The sequence below is a fragment of the Scyliorhinus torazame genome, chromosome 7 (assembly GCF_047496885.1).
Source record: "Scyliorhinus torazame isolate Kashiwa2021f chromosome 7, sScyTor2.1, whole genome shotgun sequence".
Lineage (NCBI taxonomy): Eukaryota > Metazoa > Chordata > Chondrichthyes > Carcharhiniformes > Scyliorhinidae > Scyliorhinus > Scyliorhinus torazame.
Window position 1 is genome coordinate 14,091,489 of NC_092713.1, and position 24,527 is coordinate 14,116,015.

Below are 24,527 nucleotides of genomic sequence, written 5' to 3' on the forward strand. Positions count from 1 at the left end.
CTCTTCATAACTCAACATCACGGAAAGTGAGAGAAGCCTTTCCGAAATTCCTTATGTAAATATTCCCGCCGCCTGGATTTCTTTTCAAATATCTACAACTTGACTTCGGAATGTTAAACTCGAACCTGCTCTGTGCGCTTTGATACACATTCATAATTTGTCTAATTGAAGTTATTGATCTAAATCACAGCACACCATGTAATAAAATAGTCTCCAGTATCTGAAAGAGGTACTTGCAAAGAAAATGAAGCTCCTAATGCTGCATCGGTTCTGGCAATTGCCGTGCATTTTAAACATATCAAATCTATTCTGAATAGGTCTGATTTCTACATGCTACATCATATTTGTATTTTTTTATTTCTTCAGATGGCTAGAACAATACAGACATGCCTCAGATTTGAGATTGCAAATGTCTTTGATCTGCAAAACAAAATATTTTAAAGATACCAAACTCATGAAAATCAAGAGCATTCAATATTTGCAAAACAAGATCCTCAAAACGCATCAGTATTTAACTGCCTGTCCCTGATAAATGCAGTTCATTCCAATGTTGGTGGTTTACCCAGGGAACTTGAATAACGGCCAGTAGATCCCCATTTTAAATTCCCCCATTCAGATTTGTTCCACTTTAACTAGAGAAATAGCGGGGCTGGCATGGGCAGTCAGGACTTCTGCTTTCGCACTGTTTAGGGGATGTAATAATAAAAATAATCTTTATTATCGCAAATAGGCTTACATTAACACTGCAATGAAGGTACTGTGAAAAGCCCCATGTCGCCACATTCCGGCGCCTGTTCGGGTACACGGAGGAAACCCACGCAGACACGGGGACAACGTGCAGATTCCGCACAGACAGCAACCCAAGCCGGGAATCAAACCTGGCGCTGTGAAACAACAATACTAACCACTGTGCTACCGTGCCACCCTGTAATATGGCTAGTACAGTTCAGTTTCTGACCAAATGTAATCCCAGGATGTTGATTGTAGGGATTCAGTGATGGTAATGCCATTGAATGTCAAGGGGCAATGGTTAGATCGTCTCTTGTAGGAGGTGGTCATTGCCTGGCACTTGTGTCACGCGAATGTAACTTGTCACCCCAAGCCTGGATATTGTCTAGGTATTGCTGCATTTGGACATGAACTGCTTCATTATCTGAGGAGTCGGGACTGGTGTTGAACATTGTGCAGTTATCTGCGAACAGCCCACTTCTGACCTTATGATGGAAAGGAGGTCATTGATGAAGCAGCTGAAGATGGTTGGGTCTAGGACACTACCCTGAGGGACTCCTGCAGTGATGTCCTGGAGCTGAGATGATTGACTTCCAACCCCACAACCAATGTCCTTTGTGCCAGGTATGACTCCAACCAGCAGAGAGTTTCCCCCCGGATTCCCATTAACTCCAGTTTAGCTAGGGCTCCTTGGTGCCATGCTCAGTCAAATGCTGCCTTGATGTCAAGGGGAGTCACTCTCACCTCACCTCTGGCATTCAGCTCTTTTGTTTGAACCAAGGTTGCAATGAGGTAAGGAGCTGAGTGACCCTGGCAGAACCCAAACGGAGCGTCCGTGAGCAGGTTATTGCTTATTAAGTGTCACTTGATAGCACTGTAGATAACTCCTTTGCTAATGATGGAGAGTAGGCTGATTGGGCGGGAATAGGCTGGGCTGGATTTGTCTCTTTTTTTTGTGTACGGTACACCGCTGTACAATTTCCCACATTGCTGGGTAGATTCCAGTATTGGAACAGCTTGGCTAGTGGTGCAGCAAGTTCGGGAGCACAAGTCCTTAGTACTATTGCTGGAATTCTGTCAGAGTCCACAGCCTTTGCAGTATCCAGTGCCTTCAGCCGTTTCTTGATATCACGTGGAGTGCATCGTATTGACTGAAGACTGACACCGAAGATGCTGGGGATTTCCAGAGAAGACCGAGATGGATCATCAACTCGGCACTTCTGTCCGAAGATTGTCGCCTCAGCCTTGTCTTTTGCACATTGTGCTGGGCTCCTCCATCACCGAGTTGTTTAATTGTCCACCACCATTCACGACTGGATGTAGCAGGACTGTAGAGCTTAGATCTGATGAGTTTGTTGTGGAATTGCTTAGCTCAGTCTATTTCTTGCTGTTTATGCTGTTTGGCACACAGGTAGTCCTGTGTTGTAGCTTCACCATGTCACTACCTTATTTTTCGGTATACCTGGTGTTGCCTGAGGCATGCTCTCCTACACTGTTTGTTGAAACAGGGGTTGATCCACTGGCTTGGTGGTAATGGTAGAGTGGGGGATATGCTGGACCATGAAGTTACAGGTTGTGGCCGAGTACAACTATGCTGTTGCCGATAGGCCACAGCGCCTAATGGGTGCTTAGTTTTGCGTTGAAAGATCTGTTCGAAGTCTATCCCAATTATCACAGTGGTAGTGCCACACAACACGATGGAGGATATCCTCGATGCGAATACGGGACTTGTGTCATGGGAATGTCCCTTTAAGAACTGTTCGTCTTCTCAAATGGCTGCAGTGATGTCATTGTGTGGGTGGAGCTGGGCAGTGGTCTGAGTTTTACTTTTGGTTCAGACAGTTGGAAGCTGTATTCAGACTACAAGGATCTTGGATGTTATCAAAATCACTTGGTAACTTCAAAGTAATAACTGTTCTGGAAGGAATTGAAACCTACTGTTTTGTGGTAAAAGGGATTGGCTGATTTATGGATGTTGTTGTTTGAGTGAAACAGTAAAGGGAAGTTAAGGGTTAAATATCGAGTACTGTACTGTGTGGGGTATTTATGTTTGGAGTTGATGAAATGCTTACTGTGTGTGTTTATAAAATGTTAGCTGAATTAGTAGAATAAACTATGTTTTTGTTTAAAAGTGCTTAAGGCCTCTGTTGAATAACAGCTGAAAAGTAGGCCCTTGTGCTCCCCGTAACCAAAATCAATAAACAGTTGTGGGTCAGGTAAACTCCATGATATACTTTGTTCTCTAAACCATAACACTTTTGTGTTAGACCATAACACTTTTGTCTCCACAAGGACTATGCGGTGGTTACTTCTACTGATACTGTCGTGGACAGATGCATCTGCAGCAGGCAGGTTGATGAGGATGAGGTCAGGTACGTTTTTCCCTTTTGCTGGTTCCCTCACCACCTGCTGCAGTCCCAGTCTAGCAGCTATGTCCTTTAGGACCCGGCCAGCTCGGTCTGTGCTGGTACTACTGTCATGTGAGAGTACCTTTAAGAAATGGGTGTTTATAAATGGGTGTGTATATAAACATCTGTAGTGAGAATGCCTTTAAGAAATGGGTGTTTACTACTGCAGTGATGCCAGAGAGTGGGTGGAGCTGGGCTGTGTCAGCTTTTACTTTGGTTTTAGGCTGTTTGCTGCAGGGTGGGTTTTAGTTTAGTTTTCAGAGCTGGATAGCTGCAGTCACAGACAGAAGGTGTGTGAATCTCTCTCTGTAATCTAAAGACTGTAAATCGATCCTGGTGATTTAAAACTAATAACAGTAGTGACTTTAACATGATGTGCTTCTGGTAAAAGCTGTTTTAAGTCGTATGGATGTTAAAAAGGAAAGCTTAAAGGATTACTTCGTGTTGTAGTCTTTGGGGGTTGTATTTGAATTAATGGTTGCTAAGATGTTCACTGTATGTTTTAAAAAGGTTAACTTGGGTTCATAGAATAAACATTGTTTTGCTTTAAAAAATACTTTTCCATTTCTGCTGGGATGTCAGAGGTAGGTTCTTTACTCAGAGAGTGGTTGGGGCGTGGAACGCACTCCAGCTATGGTAGTGGAGTCGGACACTTTAGGAACTTTCAAGCGGTTATTGGATAGGCATATGGAGTGCACTAGAACGATTGGGAGTAGGTTGATTTGATCTTAGTTTCAGACTAGTTCGGCACAACATCGTGGCCGAAGGGCCTGTACTGTGCTGTAAAGTTCTACGTTCTATGTACCACACTTGTAGAGTGGGCCGTCTGCTCCCCATACCACAATTTATTAAAAGTTGTGGGTCAGGTGAACTCCATGCTACACTTTGGGGTTCTCTAAACCCTTGCCCATAACACTACTGAGCCACTCTTATTGATGGACATTGAAGTCCCCCACCCAGAGCACATTCTGTGCTCTTGCCACCCTCAGTGCTTCCTCCAAGTAGTGTTCAACATGAAGGAGTACTGATTCATCAGCTGATGGTGGCCGGTATGTGCTAATCAAGGTTTCCTTGCCCATGTTTAACCTGAAGCCATAAGGCTTCATGGGGTTTACAGTCGATGTTGAGGACTCCCAGGGCAACTATCTCCCGACTGTGTACCACTGTGCCATGTGACCAAATCAACGCCATTTTGGAGCTAGTATGAGGAAGACAGAGATTTTCAAAATCCTGCACTGCAATTTTGTATGAAAGTTATCTATACCTGTGCTATTCACTACACTCACCAACCCCCTCCTGCTTGATGCCTCTCTCTCCTGTTCAGTTTCCATCGCCCACCCTCCTCGATCCTCCCTCGTGCAGCTTTCCAGCTCCCTTTGCTCGCTTCCATAGAATAGAATAGAATTCCTACAGTGCAGAGAGAGGCCATTTGGCCCATCGAGTCTGCACCGACCCTCTGAAAGAGCACCCCGCCCAGGCTCACTCTCCTGCCCTATCACTGTAACCCCACCTAACCTGCACATCTTTGTACTGTGGGGAGAAAAAACAGAGGACCCAGAGGAAACCCATGCAGACACTGGGAGAAAATGCAAACTCCGGAATTGAACCCGAGTCCCTGCTGCTGTGAGGCAGCAGTGCTAACTAGTGTGTCGCCCCTCCCTCACCATCCCTCTTACAAGTCCTTAGTCACAGTGAGGATTCGAGAGAGGGAAGTAGCAGGTGAGCAGGAGGGTTGGCGTGCAGGGGTTAAATAGCAAGGGTTAGAAAATTAATTTTATTTTAAAAGTTATTTCATGAATGCATATAGGAATTTAGGTGTGTACGGTGTTTCAATGGTTTTAATTTTTTCTTCTGAAAAGATGCTTCAGAACCTTTTACAATGGGAAATTCTGTTCTGCTCAACATTGTTTCACTTGAAGAATCACTTCTCAGGAAAACAACTACAACTTTCAGGCATCACTGTTGTAAACAACTGTTTACAGCTGTTACGAATATAGAGTTCATGGTTCATGCGTTTTAGTAAATAATCTTTAGTTTTAGGAATTAAAATTTAACCATAGAAAATGGGATAAATGCAATTCAAGCTTGTAGTCTTTTACACTAAAAGGTTGGGGCATGTTGCCTCAAGAGGCAGCTAGAAAGAGGAGGTAATTAAGACATAGGGCTTTGGAGATTGCCAGAATAGCACAAGAAATGACAGTTCCAAAGGTGAACCCGTGTGTGTTTAATTAAGTCAGAATAGAAGAGCTAGAGCTGCAAAACAGATGGGGCTTACTTAGCCAAAGAGCTGGACTCATCAAGCCTATAAAGCTTGCAATAATGGCAGTTCTGAGAGATTATTTTGGGAAGTAGAGCCAAATGAGTTTTAAAGCATTCAGTAAGTGTTAAAAGACTGTAAAATCCATTCACTTCATCAGATCGAAAAACATTGTGAATGAGGGCTCATAAAGGTTGGTTTGTGGACAGCCCAGATGGGTGGAGCTTAGGGAGGTTCTCAGGTTTCAATTTGTATTGGTGTTCGCGGAGTGAGTTGCATCTTGAAACTGGTGTGTGCAGTTTGCGCTTACAGAGAAGATAGCCAAATTAAAGTTAGATAGATCTGCACGGGAAACAGAGTTTATAAAAAAAAAGTCATCATTGAGCACATAGAACGTGGATGAGGCTTGATCTCAGTTGGGACCTTGTGCGGTAATGGAAGCTGGACGATCGACTAGTTTGAAGCTGGTGGAAAAATGTCTTGTTACAAAGAAAACTAATCAGCTGCATTAGCTTGGAAATGTTGAGAAGTCGCCAGAACCAGGGACTGGGGTACCCACAGTCAGGAGATGGCAAACGGCAAGCTGAGGGGAATTCTCCAGCGGATATTTATGAGTGGTCCCTACAGATGTAAATCTTATTGCATCTTAAGAGAGAATTCTTGGGGAGAATGAAGTGAACCTGGAGTGCATACAAACTGTAGGGTTAATTTAATCGTATTTGCTTTGTTTTAGTTCTTTTATATAAAGTTTGTTTTGGTAAAAAAAAAGTGAATTCTTGTAGCACAGTTCTTTTGATTAAAACTAATTCTTTGGCTTCCTTTTCAAGGGTCCCCACTGGATCATAATCCCAAATCCTTAATACGAGGAAGCACTGCTGTCTTCAGAGGGAATGACACCCACAACTTTGGGGGGGGGGGGGGGGGGGGGGGGGGAAGAGAGAGAGAGAGAGAGAGAGAGAGAGAGAGAGACAGGGTGGGTGTTGGGAGCTGCATACGCGAAATTGCAGCTTGTGATTCTAACAACACGTGCATCGTTGTTTCAAGGTTGTTCTGGTGGGGTGGACTCCATTCTGTTTTATTGTGGGGTGAATTCCACAATCTTGGAATCAGTTCTGTTTTTTTTGAAACAACACTACTTCTTGAAGCAAGCCATAAGTTGTTGCTTGCACAGAATTCAAACGGTTTTGATTCACAAAGTTGATTCACAAAGTTAATTCAAAAGTGCCCAGTTTATAAATCTGCAGCTAATTGTCCGATATTGTCATGCCACGCACCAAAGACATCTGTGCTGGTTCAAACTTTAAAAGGAAATGGTCTTTGAAGCTTTGCTGTACATCTGACGCTTCTCAAGCTGACCTTTTCAGCATTGCTCTGTAGTTACGCAAGCAAAAGACCAGAAGCCAGATCTCAGAAAAGGCACTTCTGCATTAACAAATCAGTTTCATTTCTCCTTTGTGAAAATCAAAGTGCTTTGTAATGGGTCAGATCCTTCCTAGCAGCAGTTTCAGAAAGGAATGGTGCTGCTCGGTACAGTAGGAAACACAGCAAAGCTACTATTCTGTTGCCAAAATTGGCACAAACAGATCTACCTCCCATGTCCATCAAAAAGTGTTTTGGCACTGATGTCCAAAACTGATGACTAGCATTTTAAAAACAGCCTCAATCTACTTTCCTATCTGCTTTTTGTTATTTAAGGTGGGGTTAGAATACTTACTTTCTGTTTGTCCAGTATTTTCATGGCATAGTACTGTTCTGTGCCTTTATGTTTCACCAACATAACTCTTCCAAAAGAACCTGTTCCAAGTGTTTTTTGCCTTTCAAAGTCATCTAGGCCTGCGGTGTTCTGAAAGATGCAAAAGAACAATTTTAGTTCCTTTCAGTGTTCTACACTGGAGCTACCCCGCCACATCTCCGCGTCCCCGTCTCGGCCCTACCTTCAGATTTCACCAGATGGCTGCATGGCAGAGGAACAGGAAAGTCACATCACCCACAGTCAAAGCACAACTGCCCCCAGATGTTTTCATCCCCTCAATTTTTAATCACATGCCCCTCTTCTTCATGAGGCCATTTAGTTCCTTGCTGGAATACAATCCACAGGGTAGATTGCCCTATTTTATCCAAGCATCTTATTCACATGTAAATTCTTTTCATGTTGCCATATTATTTGATTGCAGAAGGCATCACGGATGAATCTGATCAAATCTCTGCCTTGTGTTCAGAATTAAGAGACGGAACTTAATTTGATACCGACACGCCATTTCAGAAAAAGCAGCCTGGAATTGGGATGTTGCTTTGCAGGATATTCATACAAGTATCCTTCACTGCAAAAACAGTTCCAAGATAGCCTTCAAAACATTTCCAACAGTTACCCCATTAACAAAAAGAAACAATTTCTCATCCCGACCTCAGGCGCATGAAGGTCAGTTTTAGCATCTTCACTACTAGGCTAGCAAGGGCCAGTTCTCCCCTTTATGACAGCTTTGCCTTTGCTAGATGCTGCTTTGATCAGCATATTTGAGTAGATCAACATTGAAGGCACATATTACGTGTAATATGCCAAATATAGTTCTCTCTATCGCCAGGACTGCTCTTTGAGTTTCCATATCAGTATTCCTGGATGCCTGTAGGAGATTTAAATTTATTCCTATTAGGGAGTAGTTCTGTGCTGTAGCCTCCAGCTCTATTCTGTGAATCCACATAACAACCATTAAGCGCCAGTGATCCCAAAACTCAATGCACATAGAACTCTATGTTCTATGTAACTGGCACAGATGGTGAAGAGATTTTCATATCAGGTTGGAATTAAATCCAGAAATCAAAAGGTAGAATTCTGATCCATTGTGCCAGCAGTCTCCTTGTCCAGTTTATTCCTGGAAGATGTCAGGGTAATTTATACAAATTAAGATACAGTGGACTAACACAAGAAAGTTAGAGTTGCAAATGTGGCCGGGACTAGGATGCTTCACTTCAGGACAATGGTAAAAGCAGTCCTGCACGGCATTCAACACTGTTTCAAGGTGACAATACATAATATAAATTACCGTAACAATCATAGCATTCAGAGTACTAATTGCGCACTCTAAACTGCCAACTTTGCAAAATAGATTTCACCAGCTCTGCATGCAAACTAAACATAAACAACACAACCAAAGAGGAGCAGCAAGGTGGAAGAGGATGTAGAATTTTTCATTGAAATCATAAGTGCCACTACAAAAGTGATGATTAATTAATGATTAATGTTGGAATATTTTGTCCACTGGTTCATCAGGCAATATATATGGATGAAGGCAATAAATTAACTAGTTTAATGTTCGTGCCATCTAACTGTGGAAAAATCAGTATGAATGGCCTTCAATCGAATTGGCTTGAACCCAGAATCACAACGTTTTCACCCAGCAAAGTAGATTACAGCTGCAGAGCAGCAATTGGGTTTGTCACAGCACCATTCTGGGTCTAAGAGGGAAAAATTCAGATCGCTGTTCCTAATTGCTATTGGTCCATTCGGCTGAAGACTAGGCAAGTGTGGGCACTGATTAGCCGCAAAACTGGATTTGGCTTTGATGCCATTGTTTTGTGGACCACCCAACTTATGGTCTGCTTTTAGCGAGGAGACTAGGCGACAACTAATACACGTGAAATCATATCCCAGTAACAATCAATGTCGTCAGCTATAGAAAAAGAGGAAATTAGGCAAAAAGAACCCCTTAAAACCTATAAGCATGCCTGCAAGTGATTGATGCTTTCCCCAAATATTTGCTTTCCTAGCACTCAATTATAATAATCATAATCTTTGTCACAAGTACATTAACACTGCAGTTAAGCTACTGTGCAAAGTCCCTAGTTGCCACACTCCGGCGCCTGTTAGGGTACACAGAGGGAGAATTCAGAATGTCCAATTCACCTAACAAGCACGTATTTCGGGACTTGTGGAAGGAAACCAAGATGGGGAGAACGTGCAGACTCCGCACAGACAGTGACCCAAGCCGGGAATCGAACCTGGGACCCTGGCGCTGTGAAGCAACAGAGCTAACCGGTGCATTCTTCACCTTGAGCAAATAAATTAATAATAATAATCGCTTATTGTCACAGGTAGGCTTCAATGAAGTTACCATGAAAAGCCCCTAGTCGCCATATTCAGTCACCTGTTCGGGGAGGCCGGTACGGGATAATGGGCCCAATGTATTTAATATATATCCCAGCAGCCAATTTTGCCTTGGGACATGTCTTGTGTGACCCCACTAAAGTCAGTACCAAAAATATTACTCGTTTTTTAACATTTTTTTCTCTATTTTAACAATTGTTGTATTAATTACAGAATCGGAATTTACAGCGGTGTCTGAATTATACTTTGGGTACTGTACAAGCAGGTTTGTCGGAGCATTTGCTCACATCTAATCGTTAGTAACTGAGGTTTTAAAATAAAAGCTCCAAATAGTAAGTTAGAATTTGTATTTCTCAAATCCTTGCAGCCAATTGCAAAGTAAAGCTGCCTTGACCCCATCAATCTGCTTTAGTCTGAATCGAGTACTTCTTCCTGCATCAGAGTAATATTTTCCATTATCTACAATGCTGTCTCTTTATGCAGGGAGCAGGACTGCTCATTAAATGGCAGGGACAATAGATAGAAGGGTTGATGACAGCCCCAAACTCACTCCATGTGTGAAAAGAGATATTTTCATCCAAACATCTGAGAATGTTTTGATCCCATATCTCAAATGGAAGAATGGCGAGTAACTCTGAAGCACCCAATTCTCCCGCATTTCCCTCGCCCTGATTCCAACCTACAAGTGGTATTTAATACCGTTCTGCACATTATCTTTCTACAAGCATGGTAAGACAACACATACCTGTGGTGGACTTTCCCATTTTCTTAAGAAATCTTCTTTGGCTTTGGCTAAGAACTCTTTCACTATAAAACAAAGATAGATACATGGTTTTTAAAAAAATACTCTTTGTTAGAAGCCTGGTTTATGAAGACAACAATAATTACTGTATCAAGTGTATAAGTAGCACATTGTTGCAAAAAATAAATTAAAATTAAACCTGTTTAAAGATTATGAGATAGGAAAACTACTTATACACAAGATATCAAACTACATGTTTCAACATTTCTGTTGCACAAATTTTAAGCTTCTCAGTTGAGCATTTCAATCAGAACTTGTAGCGATTGCTACTAGTTTGCAACACACAACTTAAAAGAAAAGGTAAAACAGAACCCAAAGCAGCAGCTAGGCAAGCAAGTTTTAATGTTAACAAGCTATAAAGCAATGGATTGGAAATGCAAAATGACCACAGGCAAAGACACACGATAGCTATGAAACACTGCAAACCAAAGCTGCTCATAGTCACAGAACGTTGAATTTTTGAGTTAAAATATATATTTTTAAAAGGTTAACCGGACCTCCACAAATCAAATCACCATTTGGAAATGATCTGTTTTAGCAAGTACCCTTACTTATTGTTTCTATCGATCTTCTGAAAGAAAATTACTTTGACAGTTTAACGATAATGAACATTTGGCAGAGTAATAATCTTTATTAGTGTCACAAATAGGCTTACATTAACACTGCAATGAAGTTACTGTGAAAATCCCCTTGTCGCCACACTACAGCGCCTGTTTGGTCACGGAGGGAGAATTCAGAATGTCCAATTCACCTAACGAGCATGTCTTTTGGATGTGGTTTTGAATTTATGTTAATTCAATTTTGTTTCTAGATGTGAATCAGGTCAGAGGTTTGCATGCTTACACAAGGTCCTAACTTTCTCAAAACGAACTGGAATCATTTTCAAATATTAATATTGGATAAAACACAGTATGTAAATGAAAAATTGTCATTTGTTTTGCACTCATCGACACCATTGCTAGTCTTTAGTTTAATTCAAATTGATATTTTTGTTTAAAAAGGCACTTCATGACTCCGGTGGCTATGAAGGAGTAAGTCACACATTTGGTGGCTCTCGCTCGGGTCGGACTTTTGGACCTTTCCCTCCGATTTTCTACCGGATTTGAATTACAAAACTGATGACAGAGGCAATTGTGTACTGAATTTCCACATCGGTGCATGGAGAGAAGGACTAGAAGTGCTCGTAAAGGCAGATACAGAAAGACAGAGAAGGCTTGGGCTGAAGCTGCAGCAGGAGACAGCATGGCAGAGGACCTGACCTCTGGTTTGTCGACCCAGCGGTCAACAAAGCAGCTGATGCAAGTTATTCAGGAAGGCTTTGCTAAGCAGAAATGGGACTGCGTGGACCTGATAAAAGAGTCGATTGTCCGGTTGGAGCTTAGATTGGACGCCCAAGATCGGGCGATCCAGAAGGTGGTGAAGGCGCTGGCTGAGCAGGAGGAACATCAAACTGCGGTGGAGTTGGAGGTGGGGATGCTGAGAGACCAGCAGAAGAATCTCCTGGAGAAGGTGGAGGACCTAGAGAATAGGTCCCGCCAGCAGAATTTGAGAATCGTTGGGCCTCCGGAGGGGTCCGAAGGAGCGGACGCTGGGACATACATCACAGACATGTTTGGGAAGCTGCTGGGGGATGGGGCATTCTCCCGGGAGGTGGACAGGGCTCACAGAGCACTCGTGAGGACCCCCCCCCCCCCCACCACCCCTGAAGGCAATGGTGGTGAGATTCCACAGGTACTTGGATAAGGAGCGTATTCTACAGTGGGCCAAGCAGACACGGAGCTGTAAGTGGGACAACAGTACCCTGCGGGTTTACCAAGATGAGTGTGGAGGATGCCAGGAGAAGAGCAGGCCTCAATCAGATTAGGTCGATCCTTTTTCAGAAAAAGGTGAAGTTCGGACTGTTGCATCCGGCCGGTCTCTGGGTCACGCACGAGGAACTGCACTTTTATTTTGAGTCGCCTGAGGGCGCACTGGACTTCGCAAAAAGGAAAGGACTGGTGGTGGACTGAGAACTTTTGAACTTTGCTGCAATGTTCATGTTGTTTTTTTGTTTTTCTGTTCTTTTTTTAAAAAGTTCCTTGTTTTTCGTTTTGTGGAAGCTGTTTGGATGCCTTTTGCATTGATCTGGGACCAGCGGCAGAGCCGAGTGAGTTAAGGTTTTCATTTTCACTGTCTTGGGGGATGGAGGTGTGCTTGTTTAGATCTTGGTGTTTTTCTGTAGGGCAATTGTGTGGGGATTGTTTGCTTTTCGAGTATGTTTGAACGAGCAAAGGGAGGGGGGGGGGGGGAACAATAGGTGGGCGACTATCCGGTGCCAGGAATGGGGGCCACCAAGCTAGCTGGGCGGGCTAGCTCACGGAAGCACAGTGGGGGGTGTGCATATGTTCGGTTTATTAAAGTGGTTGGGTTACAGAGTGTTGTTACTGGGGGGGGGGGGGGAAATGTTCTGTTGACGAGGGAGGGACTTGGGCCAAGGGACAGGGAGGAGGTTGGGGGCAGAGGCTGCCTGGGGGTGGGCCGGTGGAGGCGCGGAGCATGGGCTGGAGGCGGGCACAAAGAAGGGGATGGCTGATCGGCGAAGGGGGAGGGGGAGCAATGAGCCCCCCAACTCGGCTGATCACCTGGAATGTTCGAGGGTTAAATGGGCCAGTCAAGAGGGCACGTGTGTTCGTGCATCTTAGGGGACTGAAGGCGGACGTGGTAATGTTGCAGGATGCGCACCTTAGAGTAACTAAGATTAGATTGAGGAAAGGCTGGGTCAGTCAGGTCTTTCACTCGGGACTAGACTCAAAGACTAGAGGGGATCCATGAAGATTTGGGCAGCCGAGGGTGAAGGAGTTCCTTTTTTAAACGGGTCAACAAAGTGATCACTGGCTTTGTTTGGGCGGGCAAGACCCCGTGAGTAAGGAAGGTAATGCTGGAGCGGAGTCGGGGAGAGGGTGGGCTGGCGCTGCCAAATTATAGTAACTATTACTGGGCAGCAAATCTTGCCATGATCAGGAAGTGGGTGGTGGGGGAGGGGTCAGCATGGAGGTGGCTTCATGCAAGAGCACCAGTCTGGGGGCGTTGGTAACTGCACCTCTGCCGTTCTCACCGGCACGGTACTCCACCAGCCCCGTGGTGGCGGCGGCCCTGAGAGTCTGGGGGCAATGGAGGAGACATGTGGGAGCAGAGGGAGCATCGGTCTGGTCTCCAATCTGTAATAATCACCGGTTTGCCCCGGGAAGTATGGAAGGGGGGGGGTTCCGGATATGGCGGAGAGCAGGGATTGAGCGGATGGGGATATGTTTATAGAGGGGAGCTTTCGGAGTATGAGGGCGCTGGAAGAGAAGTTTGGGATGGCGAAGGGAAACAAATTCAGGTATCTGCAGGTGCGGGACTTCCTACGTAAACAGGTGTCAACCTTCTCGCTCGGACAGTGTAGTTTCCAGAGGGTGGGTAGGAGAAGGGAGCGTCTCTGACATTTACAAGGAACTTATGGGGTCAGAGGAGACGCAGACCGAGGAGCTGAAGCTCAAGTGGAAGGAGAGATAGAGGATGGTCTATGGGCGGACGTGTTGAGTAGAGTCAACGCATCCGCAACATGTGCCAGGTTCAGCCTGGTACAATTCAAGGTCATTCATCGGGCTCACATGACAGTGGCCCAGATGAGCAGATTCTTTGGAGTGTAAGACAGGTGTGCAAAATGTGCGGGAGGACCAGCGAACTATGTCCACATGTTCTGGACATGCCCGAAGCTTAGGGGATTTTGGCAGGTGTTTGCAGAGGTCATGTCCACGGCGTTAAAAACAAGGGTGACACTTGAGTCCAGAGGTGGCGATTTTGGGGTGTCGGAAGACCCAGGAATCCAGGAGGAGAAAGAGGCAGACGTTCTGGCCTTCGCATCCCTGGTAGCCCGGAGACGGATACTATTAGCTTGGAGGGACTCAAAGCCCCCGAAGTCGGAGACCTGGCTATTGGACATGGCTAGCTCTGTTTGGAGAAAATCAAGTTCGCCTTGAGAGGGTCACTGTTAGGGTTAGGGAGGTGGCAACCGTTCGTCGACTTCTTTGCGGAAAATTAATCGTCAGCAGAAGGCGGGGGGGGGGGGGGGGGGGGGGGTTAGTTTAGCTTAGAGTAGGGGGTTAAGAAAGGTGGGACCTGTAAGGGAGGGAGATGGGTTTTGCACTATGTTTATAGTTTCATGTACATTGTGTATTTTGTTGTTATTATACCAAAAATACCTCAATAAAATGTTTATTTTAAAAAAAGGCATTTCATTCAAAACTAATTTTGTTGTGCATGATAATTTGAACTTCTTTTCCCGAAAAAATTGACTTTCTGTGACTTTGGGCTTCCTTATGAAATAACGCGCATACCAAAGGTCTCTACAGTTCATCAAGGGTTTTCAGGACAATTCACCCCAAGTAACCAAAGGGATGAGATGACGAGAAGAAAAGGAGAGAAAAAAGTTCATGAATTTAACCACAGTAGAAAGGATGAATTACAAATACAACATAGAGTACATTTCACACTACCAAAATTAAGATCATCATTTAAACTTTTGGTACACTTAAATTAGTAAATCACCATAGCCAACAAGGGAGTGGAAAAAAAGTTCATGAATTTAACCAGAGTAGAATTGGGGAATAAAGTTCTAATTTTCAGAATTGCTGGAGAGCCAATTAATCTCGGGCACATTATCCTATTATATATAGTTCCTGAAACGGAACTCCTAGCCTTTAAGGCCTGTTTGTTGTTTGCTCGACATTCTCAGGGTAACCACCTTCACCTTATGAGTGTCTGGGTGACGCATTGGTACAGTGGCCAGCTCATTCAATCAATGCTTATTTAGCCAAAACTTGTGGTTGCTTCAAGGTGGAACTATAAACCAGCTGCATTCAGAAGAAGGGAGAACTAACGCTGCTGAAAACTATCTGATCATCATGAACAAATACATTTCAGCCTAGAAAATGTGCGCGCGCTCCTGGTGCTCAAGCCTACTAAGAGGTGGAAGAGCCTCAAATCTGAATTGGAAGAATAATGGGGAGAAGCAGAAATATTTGTCCAATGGTCAGAAATATTTGTCCAAATTTGCAGCACTTCCCACCTTACCCATCACCCAGTTCCCCAAAATCCCACCTGCTGGAGTGAACCAAATCGAGGCTGCTCCACAGTGTTAATTCCCAGGAGAACAATTTTTTCCACTCCTGCACTAAAGTTACAAATGGAATTCCAGAAAAATAACACCTGCACAAATAAACACCACAAAAAGAAGATAACTTATACAACACCAAACACAAGACTTTTGCAGGGTACTTTCACGGCATATTCAGCAGCAGAAGCAGACTGATACTTCACTTCATAGCGGTACAACAGATTTGAAATAGTTGTGTTGCATTTTCAATTTTTACATGCTGATCATGGCAAAAGCGTGCATTTTCCTACATCTCATTTTCTTTTACTTATCAAACATAAATCTATATTTGCGTTCAGAGCAGGTTTGCCCTAACAAATTAGAAGTTGCCGCTTAGTACTGAACTTGAGCATTGCCGGGAAAAAAAAGGGACGGACTGTGAAAGGTTTTAGTCTTGCATAGATCAGAACAGGCACAAGAATGCCAAATCTCGAGAACAACAATTTGCACTGCAGTTGATTAGCAAGTGGACTCAGATTGGTTGTGGGGTTGCCATGGAGACTGCACCAGGGAACAGTTATCCCAAGCTTTTGTTTAAAGTCAAAACAAAAAGGTAGACTGACTCCAGCCGAGGTCTTGTCACCCATGCTTTTGTTTAATTAAAAAGGCGCAATGCCTGGACATATTCTTTCTATTTGCAGAGGAGGTCCCTGCATATGAATCTATGTAGCTTCTCGCAAATGTGAGTGAGCAGCAATGCATTCCCCATGGCAATGCACCACTAGCGTCGACCTGCATTTCTTCAATTTTGACCTGCATGTTTTGAATTTAAACAAAGGTTTGGGGGAATAATTGTTCCTTGATGCATTCCCCATGGCAAAATCTCAACCAAGGTTCACTTGCTGACCAATCAGGACCCTTTTCTCATGCAGTATAAATGATCTTTCCCTTTAAAATTTGGTATTCTTGTCCTGATGCATGCAAGACAAAAGCTTGAACAACGTGTCTCTTTTTCAGGAATACTCAAATCCGAAGTTTTTCATTCCATCAAATCTTCCCCAAAACAATGAACTGAAAACGTGGTGAAGTTTACTTCGGCATTAATAATAAGTGGAAAGATTCAAATCAACTTCACTAAAACTTAAATAATCACTTTTGAAAAATCTATAGAAACCATTGACTGAAGAGGCTACCAATGAAAGGTAAATTTAAAAAAATTATAAAGCGAGACAACATTGTAACAGCTGAAATAGAAATACATTATACTGTATTTACATATTTCAGATAAAATCTCAAAATCATCAAATAGAAGTTTATGTACTTTGGGTCTGCACATTTTAATATCTATTACCATTCATTACTTTTTCATCGGGCAAACCCAGTCAGCAATCGCCAGTAGAGATGCTGACAAGTCAAGTTAATTGAATTGGTTCAGTTGTGTGTAGAGTTATCTAAGTATCTGATTGCCCATCAGGCCACCCAAGATGATCTTGCGTCAAGAAAGCTCGAAGATTCTTTGGGGTACCTTGGTAAACTATTCAAATATTTTCCCACTGGTGTTTTGAACATACTCATTGCAAGACTGGATGGGTTTGGAGAAAGCCTGCATCCTCTGAAGATGGATGTTTCTTTAGTCAGTATTTGACTCCACATAATCCGACAGCAACATAACTGTTCAGTCAAGATGCAAAGTTTTGAGCACAGTATCTAAGCTCTTGCAAAGACAATATTAAGCAACAGAAGATTTTACAGGTGTTGAATTTAAAATGAGAAATTTTGCTTTGTGTTTTAAACCTTTAGACAACCAGCCAACACAAACATGCATTTTCTTAGAGCTCGGTAAATACTATTAGGAGACATGAAGCTATTGACTGGAAGTTATTACCCGCTGATACAGTTTTGCCTGACAGAACTTGTTTTGCCTACTTATTAAAGCTTTAGAAATTGTTCTTGTGCTTCATGTTAGCTGTTTACTAGACCATTTATATGTGCTGACAACATAGCCTCTTGGCCTTTCCATGGAAGTATCTAGCTAAATGATAGGTTAGTGAATTCGCAGGTTTGGCCCCTCATGCATGTTCTTGGAAAACGTTATCCAATTATTCCCAATTCCCTGTTCTTTCCCCAAAGGAATCCATCCCCAACCCTCCATTCCAAATCATAACTTGCTGCAAAAAAAACTCATTTCCCCTCTAGATACTTTAAATCTGTGTCCTTTGGTTACCGACCCACTGACCACTGGAAACAGAACCCATCATGACTATGCATATGCCTATAACAACCAACAACCATCTATGAAAGTTGCTAATAGTAGAGAAATCATATGAACTTGTTTCAATCAAAAGTGCACCAAAAGCAGGCAGAGCGAACTTCAAACCTTTCTCTTTGTCCAAGGACGGAATGCCAACCCAACAGTTGGCATTCAATCCTCCACTTTCAAGTTCACTCACTTCATCAAGGTACTAAATCGCCATGAAGTCTGATGCTTTTCAAAAGGGACATTTACATTTCCAGTGAATGACTGGGAGGGTCATAAGATTGCCAGTTTTAAGACTTTTATTTAAAAAAAACCCTAAAAACATTGTTTAACCACAATTCAATAGGTCGATAATACTGTATACTACAGAAAGTTCTCCCCGATTAATTTTTAACACATCTGACAATCCCATCCATGGCTATATATTACTCTGTTGCTCAAGGTGACACTTAATTCGCTTGGAACCAGTCCAACATTATTTTGTTCTCCTGATGGCCTGTTTCATTGTTTTCCTTTCCCAGCAGGTAACCTCGAAATCTAGGACTGATTTTCACAATTAGAGTTATCCTGGAGATTCCTCCCCCTAGCCAAAGGTAGGCAAATCGTCGAGGCTCATTTAAATCCTCACAAACCTGGGTGTTAACATTTAAATCTTTTTTGTTTCTTCCCAGTTATGATCTCTCTTTCTATTTTTACCTGTGTGTCACAGATTTGACATTGAATTCACTGGTGTTAACTCACTATCCTTTGCTTAGTTTTGAATCTTGAAATCTCATCAGTTCAGAAGATAGACTGTTGGTGCCCATCATTCATTAAAATCCTAGATGTCCTGTTTCCCTTATCCCTCCATTATTACCTAACACCTTCCATCAACTTTAGGGCAGCACGGTAGCATTGTGGATAGCACAATTGCTTCACAGCTCCAGAGTCCCAGGTTCGATTCCGGCTTGGGTCACTGTCTGTGCGGAGTCTGCACATCCTCCCTGTGTGTGCGTGGGTTTCCTCCGGGTGCTCCGGTTTCCTCCCACAGTCCAAAGATGTGCAGGTTAGGTGGATTGGCCATGATAAATTGCCCTTAGTGTCCAAAATTGCCCTTAAAGTGTTGGGTGGGGTTGTTGGGTTCTGGGGATCGGGTGGAGGTGCTGACCTTGGGTAGGGTGCTCTTTCCAAGAGCTGGTGCAGACTCGATGGGCCGAATGGCCTCCTTCTGCACTGTAAATTCTATGATGATAAACTTAAAGGGCCGCATCTTTTTTTAACTGGAGGGTGCAGGAAAATGTTTAACACCTGGGCAAACTGCAAAATGCATTGCACCAGCAAGTTTTGATCCAATGATTTTGGAGCACGGACTAATCATAGCAATCAATCGCTATTAATAAATCGGCAACAGACTCCGAAATGACCAAGAAAACCACAGTGGTGCAGAGCTTTGGGGTCAGAGGCCTAAAGTTAGTATCCTTTGAAGTGACACTAAACATGACGTATCTCAAATTATTCAAATGCAGACCATCCTAAAATGTCAGAACTGCAGTCTCCAATTTCCTTGGGTCTCTGTCACACTTTTATTCAATCACAATAAGTGGTTAATGCCATTTGGATTTATTTTTTAAAATGGAACTATTTAGTCTTCCCGAGGCCAATGTTTGGAGCTAAGGCAGGAACACATGATGTAGGCAGACACTAACAAGAGATAGGTTTGGTTATTGCATACACAAGCAAATACTCAGGTTGCCAGAAATCTAAAATAAAAACAGAAAACGCTGGGAGTTGTTCAAGCCAGACAGCAACTGCGGAGAAAAAAGTCAGGTTGATGACCTTTCGAGACCTGAAACGTCAACTGTGTTTCACTCTTCCCAGTTACTGTCTGACCAGCTGAGTGTTTCTTGCATTTTCTGTTTTTATGTCCCATATATTATTCCCCAGTGGATAGATACACCCTCCCAGAGACCGAATACCAGAGTAACAGCTGTTACCAGTTACAGCAGTGCAAGTCAAGTTAACGAGGCAGCGCTGAGGCATCGCCAGAGAGGCAGCAGTATCACCCGCAGCAGCATGCACAAACACTGGCGCTGGAGAGACACTCCTTCAACGTCACCCATCAACAGTTGTTTGAGTCTGCCTACATAGACAAGCCACTCTTGTTTCCCACTCACTGACCTGGTCAGTAGAGTACTTCACTAACTATAATTACTTCAGCACCAAAATAAATCACATAGCCCCAATTATAAATGTTTATTAGACAATTTGCATGTGGTGTCTACCTTATTAAGTATATTAAATTAATGGAAATTACCTCTGAAATTAAGAAGATGGACATTGGCATTAGAAAAAGATTCCTGGAACCAAGTGACTCAGCAATCAATAGCTCATGTGGTATCAAGCCAAGCAGACAATGTGAAGTTTGATACTTCATTTATGCAGAGCTGGCTGACCGAAGCCATGGTATTAGTGAATGAATACAGCAGCATCATCCTGGAGGTGGGGTGGAAGAAAAAGGCTGCAGGTAGCTTTAATGCCAATTATTATTTGCTAACTCCTTCCTCAAGAGTGTGAATGTGTGGCTGTTGGACAAGAATTTCTTGCACTTTATTTAGCTCCAGCTTCATTATATTACGGCAGAATTAGAATTTAAGTTATTAAAAATAAAATAACTCTTCTTAGAACAATGCTACCGTGTTTTGGTGGGTGGATGCCAACATGGCCATCTCCAGCATCAGATTACAAAATTCTTATCAACACATAAATTCCAAAATTTGTGACACACGCATACACACTGTTGCGAAGGGCATGCCATATTTTGCACTATGCCCATTTCAACTGCTGAGACAATCCAGCAGTACAACTACAGATTGCCCTTGCAAGGTTTAGTTACATCTATGGAAACAATTTGGAGTCCTTTAAAACTAGGGTGAAGTACTGCTTGTTAAAGGTTTGACACAGTAATTGTACAGATGGGAGCAATTCGAATTGGGGAACTAGGCAGAGGTCAGAAGATTAAAGGGGATTCTTCCCTACAATTGTAGCATATCTGTTTGAAAAGTGATTATGCTGGATATATATTAATCTGCAAACTTATTCACTATCAACTCCAAGAACAGAAAATCGCCTTTTAAACCCTGACACTGTACTTAATTTGAAAGAGGAATTATAATATCACTACAGATTGCTTGGGTGCCTAATTGATTTCCACTTAATACAGTTTTTAAGAAACATCTGTACAATTTATTATGCGCCACTATAAAACCATTTCCACACTAATGAGAGAAAATGCTGGAAGACCTCAGCAGGTCTGGCAGCATCGGTGGAGAGAGAAAATATAGTTAGCGTTGAATCCGTATGACTCCGTTTCAGAGCTAAAGAGAGGGTGAAATGTGATGGATCATATATTGTACATGAGGGGGTGTGGTGGCTGGAGCAGGGTAGAAAGTTAGTGATTGGTGGGAGGTAGGGGAGATTGGATGAAAGATGTGTAGGTCGCGGGACAGAGGAAACGTTAATGGCAGGAGAAGGTGATGTAGTTGCATCAAAGGAAGGTATCGGAACATGTTAATAGGCGAATAAAGGTCGGTGCTCAGTGAAAGCAAAACACAAGAACAAATGAGAGATGGCGGAGGAAGGTGGGGTGTTGCATTGCGACAAAAAATGTTTTCATGTAAGGGCCAAGGTAGAGGAGAAATGAAATGAAAAAAATGAAAACTGCTTATTGTCACAAGTAGGCTTCAAATGAAGTTACTGTGAAAAGTCCCTTGTCGTCACATTCCGGTGCCTGTTCAGGGAGGCTGGTACAGGAATTGAACCGTGCTGCTGGCCTGCCTTGGTCTGCTTTAAAAGCCAGCGATTTAGCCCTGTGCTAAACCAGCCCATGACAGAAAGATCACTGTCTAATGTTGTCTAACTCATGTTGAGTCCCGAGGACTGTAACATGCCTAAAGTTTGCAGTGGGCTTCACTGGAGCATTGCAGCAGGCCAATCTCATAGAATTTACAGTGCAGAAGGAGGCCATTCGGCCCATCGAGTCTGCACCGGCTCTTGGAAAGTGCACCCTACTCAAGGTCAACACCTCCACCCTATCCCCATAACCCAGTAACCCCACCCAACACTAAGGGCAATTTTGGACACTAAGGGCAATTTATCATGGCCAATCCACCTAACCTGCACATCTTCTTTGGACTGTGGGAGGAAACCGGAGCACCCGGAGGAAACCCACGCACACACGGGGAGGATGTGCAGACTCCGCACAGACAGTGACCCAAGCCGGAATCGAACCTTGGACCCTGGAGCTGTGAAGCAATTGTGCTATCCACAATGCTACCGTGCTGCCCTTCAAGCTGCCAAGCAGCCTGTGGGCACGAGAGCAAGGTGCCGAGTTAAAATGGCAAGCAGCAAGAAAGTTGGGGTCATGCTTGTGCGCTGAGCGAAGGTGTTCTGCAAAGCGATCACCCAGTCTGAGTTTAGTCTCCGCAATGTCGAGGTGACCACATTAGGAGGAGCGAATCCAGTAGACCAAATTGAAGGCAGGGTAAGTGAAACTCTGCTCATCCTGAAAGGAGTGTTTGGGGCCTTGAATGATGAGGAACAAGGAGGTAAAAGAGCCGATGTTGCACCGTCTGCGATTGCATGGGAATGAGATGAGGATTGGTGGTGATTAAAGAGTGCACCAGAGTGCCACGGAGGGAGCAGTCCCTGCGGAACGCCGGCACGGAGTGAGTGGAAGATGCGTTCCATGATGGCATTGTTTGAATGCAGAGGCTGGTGAGGTGAAAAGCGAGGGCAAGGGGTACCCTATCAGAACTCGGTTTGAGTGCCCTGTCACCACATGGGTGGTGGTGGGGGGGTTAGCTTGGTTAAGAAAAAGGGCAGACATATCAGAAGTGCCATTTTCAAAGGTGGCATCTGATATGAGGTGTTAAACAGACCAGTTAAACAATAAACAAATAATCAAAATCAAACTTGTATGTTTAAATGAAATTACACCAGTCCATACCACATAGAAAAAGGGACATTGATAGCACCTTGGCCAAATAGACTAGAAAGACTCCCAAGATAATAGCAAATTACTGTAGATGCTGGAATCTGAAACAAAAACAGAAAATGCTCAACAATCTCAGAACATCTGAGAGCATCTGTGGAGAGAGAACGGAGCTAATGTTTCGGGTCTGGATGAATATTTGTCAAAGTTACTGAGAACTAGAAATCAGATGAGATTTATACTGTTGTGGGGAGGCGGAGGGGTGGGAGGAGGGTTGCATGGAGCAGTAGGACTGAATAGAGGGTCAGCGATAGGTGGGATTGACAAAGATGTAGTGGACAAAAAGACAAACGGAATGTAAATGGCGGTGATGACGAATAAGGGCGCAGTGGGCAGCACAGGTGATTAGCACTGTGGCTTCACAGCGCCAGGGTCCCAGGTTCGATTCCCTGCTGGGTCAGTGTGTGTGTGGAGTCTGCACATTCTCCCCGTGTGTGCGTGGGTTTCCTCTGGGTGCTCCGGTCTCAGTCCCCTCTCAGTCCAAAGACGTGCAGGTTAGGTGGATTGGCCGTGATAAATTGCCCTTAGTGACCAAAAAAGGTCAGGAGGGGTTATTGGGTTACGGGGATAGGGTGGAAGTGAGGGCTTAAGTGGGTCAGTGCAGATTCGATGGGCCAAATAGCCTCCTTCTGCACTGTATGTTTTATGTTCTATGATAGTGGGATATTAAGAGGGCGGCATGGTGGCAAAGTGGTTAGCATTGCTGCCTCAGCTCCTGGGATCCGGGTTCAATTCTGCCCTTCGGCGTCTGTGTGGGTTTCCTCCCACAGTCCAAAGATGTGCAGGTTAGGTGGATTAGCCATGCTAAATTGCCCTTTAGTGTCTAAAAGTCAGGTGGGGGGACTGGGTTACGGGGATAGGGTGGAGGCATGGGCTTATGTAGGGTGCGCTTTCCAAGGACTGGTGTAGACTCGATGAGCTAAATGACCTCCTTTTGCACTGTAAATTCTATGAACAGATCAGAATGTCTTAATGGCAAAACAGAGGTAAGCAGCGTGGTAAGGGACAACTTGACCCTAGTGGGGTAGGTAGGCCAGTGACTCAAATAGGTAGTGATGACTGCAATATCAACAAGCATTCAGAAACTGAAGAATTCTTTATAAAACCACCAGTTTCCAGTGCAATTGACTGATCTTGGTACTTCCTCAGCCATGAGAAAAAAGGTCAAACTCTTCAACTCAAGACTGTCTGAAATGGAAACTTTAAGTCCAAGAGCTAGGTTTAAGTGCAATTGTATTTTTCTACGTGGGATTTATTAGCTGTCACTGCCTGGTAGATTGTGATCTTTGTTCTGAGTATTACAATCCCGGACCAGACCCCCAACAGTGTCTAGGATACAGGACAGAAACCCCAATATTTTATTTTAACTTTGTAAGACTGTGAGGAAAGGATACCTCGCTCCAGGAGTGATTTCACACGAAATAGAGATACGGTACACTAAAACAAACTTTATTACTAAACCACTATCAGAATATCTTTAACATCACACAAGAAAATAGCTTACAATTACCCCATAATCAATGCTAATCAATACAGTGACACAATAACCCTTAACTGCTATCTTTATTTCCACTCAAAACGAAAATAATCTCAGATTCCAACCCACTTTTAAATTACAGTTAGCAGACTCAGTGGTACTTGCTGTACAGAGATGTCTTGGACCCTCTACTTTAAGAAAGAGAGATCTTTTGATACTGCTTTAAAGAAAGAGACCTGGCGCCCTGTCAGAATAATGCAGAATCTCTGGCTGTATTTCTTCAGAAACCTTCTCAGCTCCCCTTCCACCCACAGACTAACTCTGAAAACCTCAACACCGGACTGCTTCAA

At 43.6% G+C, this 24,527-nt stretch overlaps 1 protein-coding gene across 2 annotated transcripts in view; it reads right to left on the bottom strand.

Moving 5' to 3' along the window:
• Positions 1 to 24,527, bottom strand: part of LOC140426050 (cAMP-dependent protein kinase catalytic subunit beta) — a 205,441-nt gene that overhangs the window by 33,762 nt on the left and 147,152 nt on the right. For both annotated transcript variants that reach the window (XM_072510353.1, XM_072510352.1), the window contains exons 2-3: positions 10,242 to 10,303; positions 7,109 to 7,237 (exon numbers count right to left, since the gene is read on the bottom strand). In XM_072510353.1, coding sequence (XP_072366454.1) covers positions 7,109 to 7,237; positions 10,242 to 10,303 — 191 coding nt within the window. The remainder of the gene's footprint in view (positions 1 to 7,108; positions 7,238 to 10,241; positions 10,304 to 24,527) is intronic.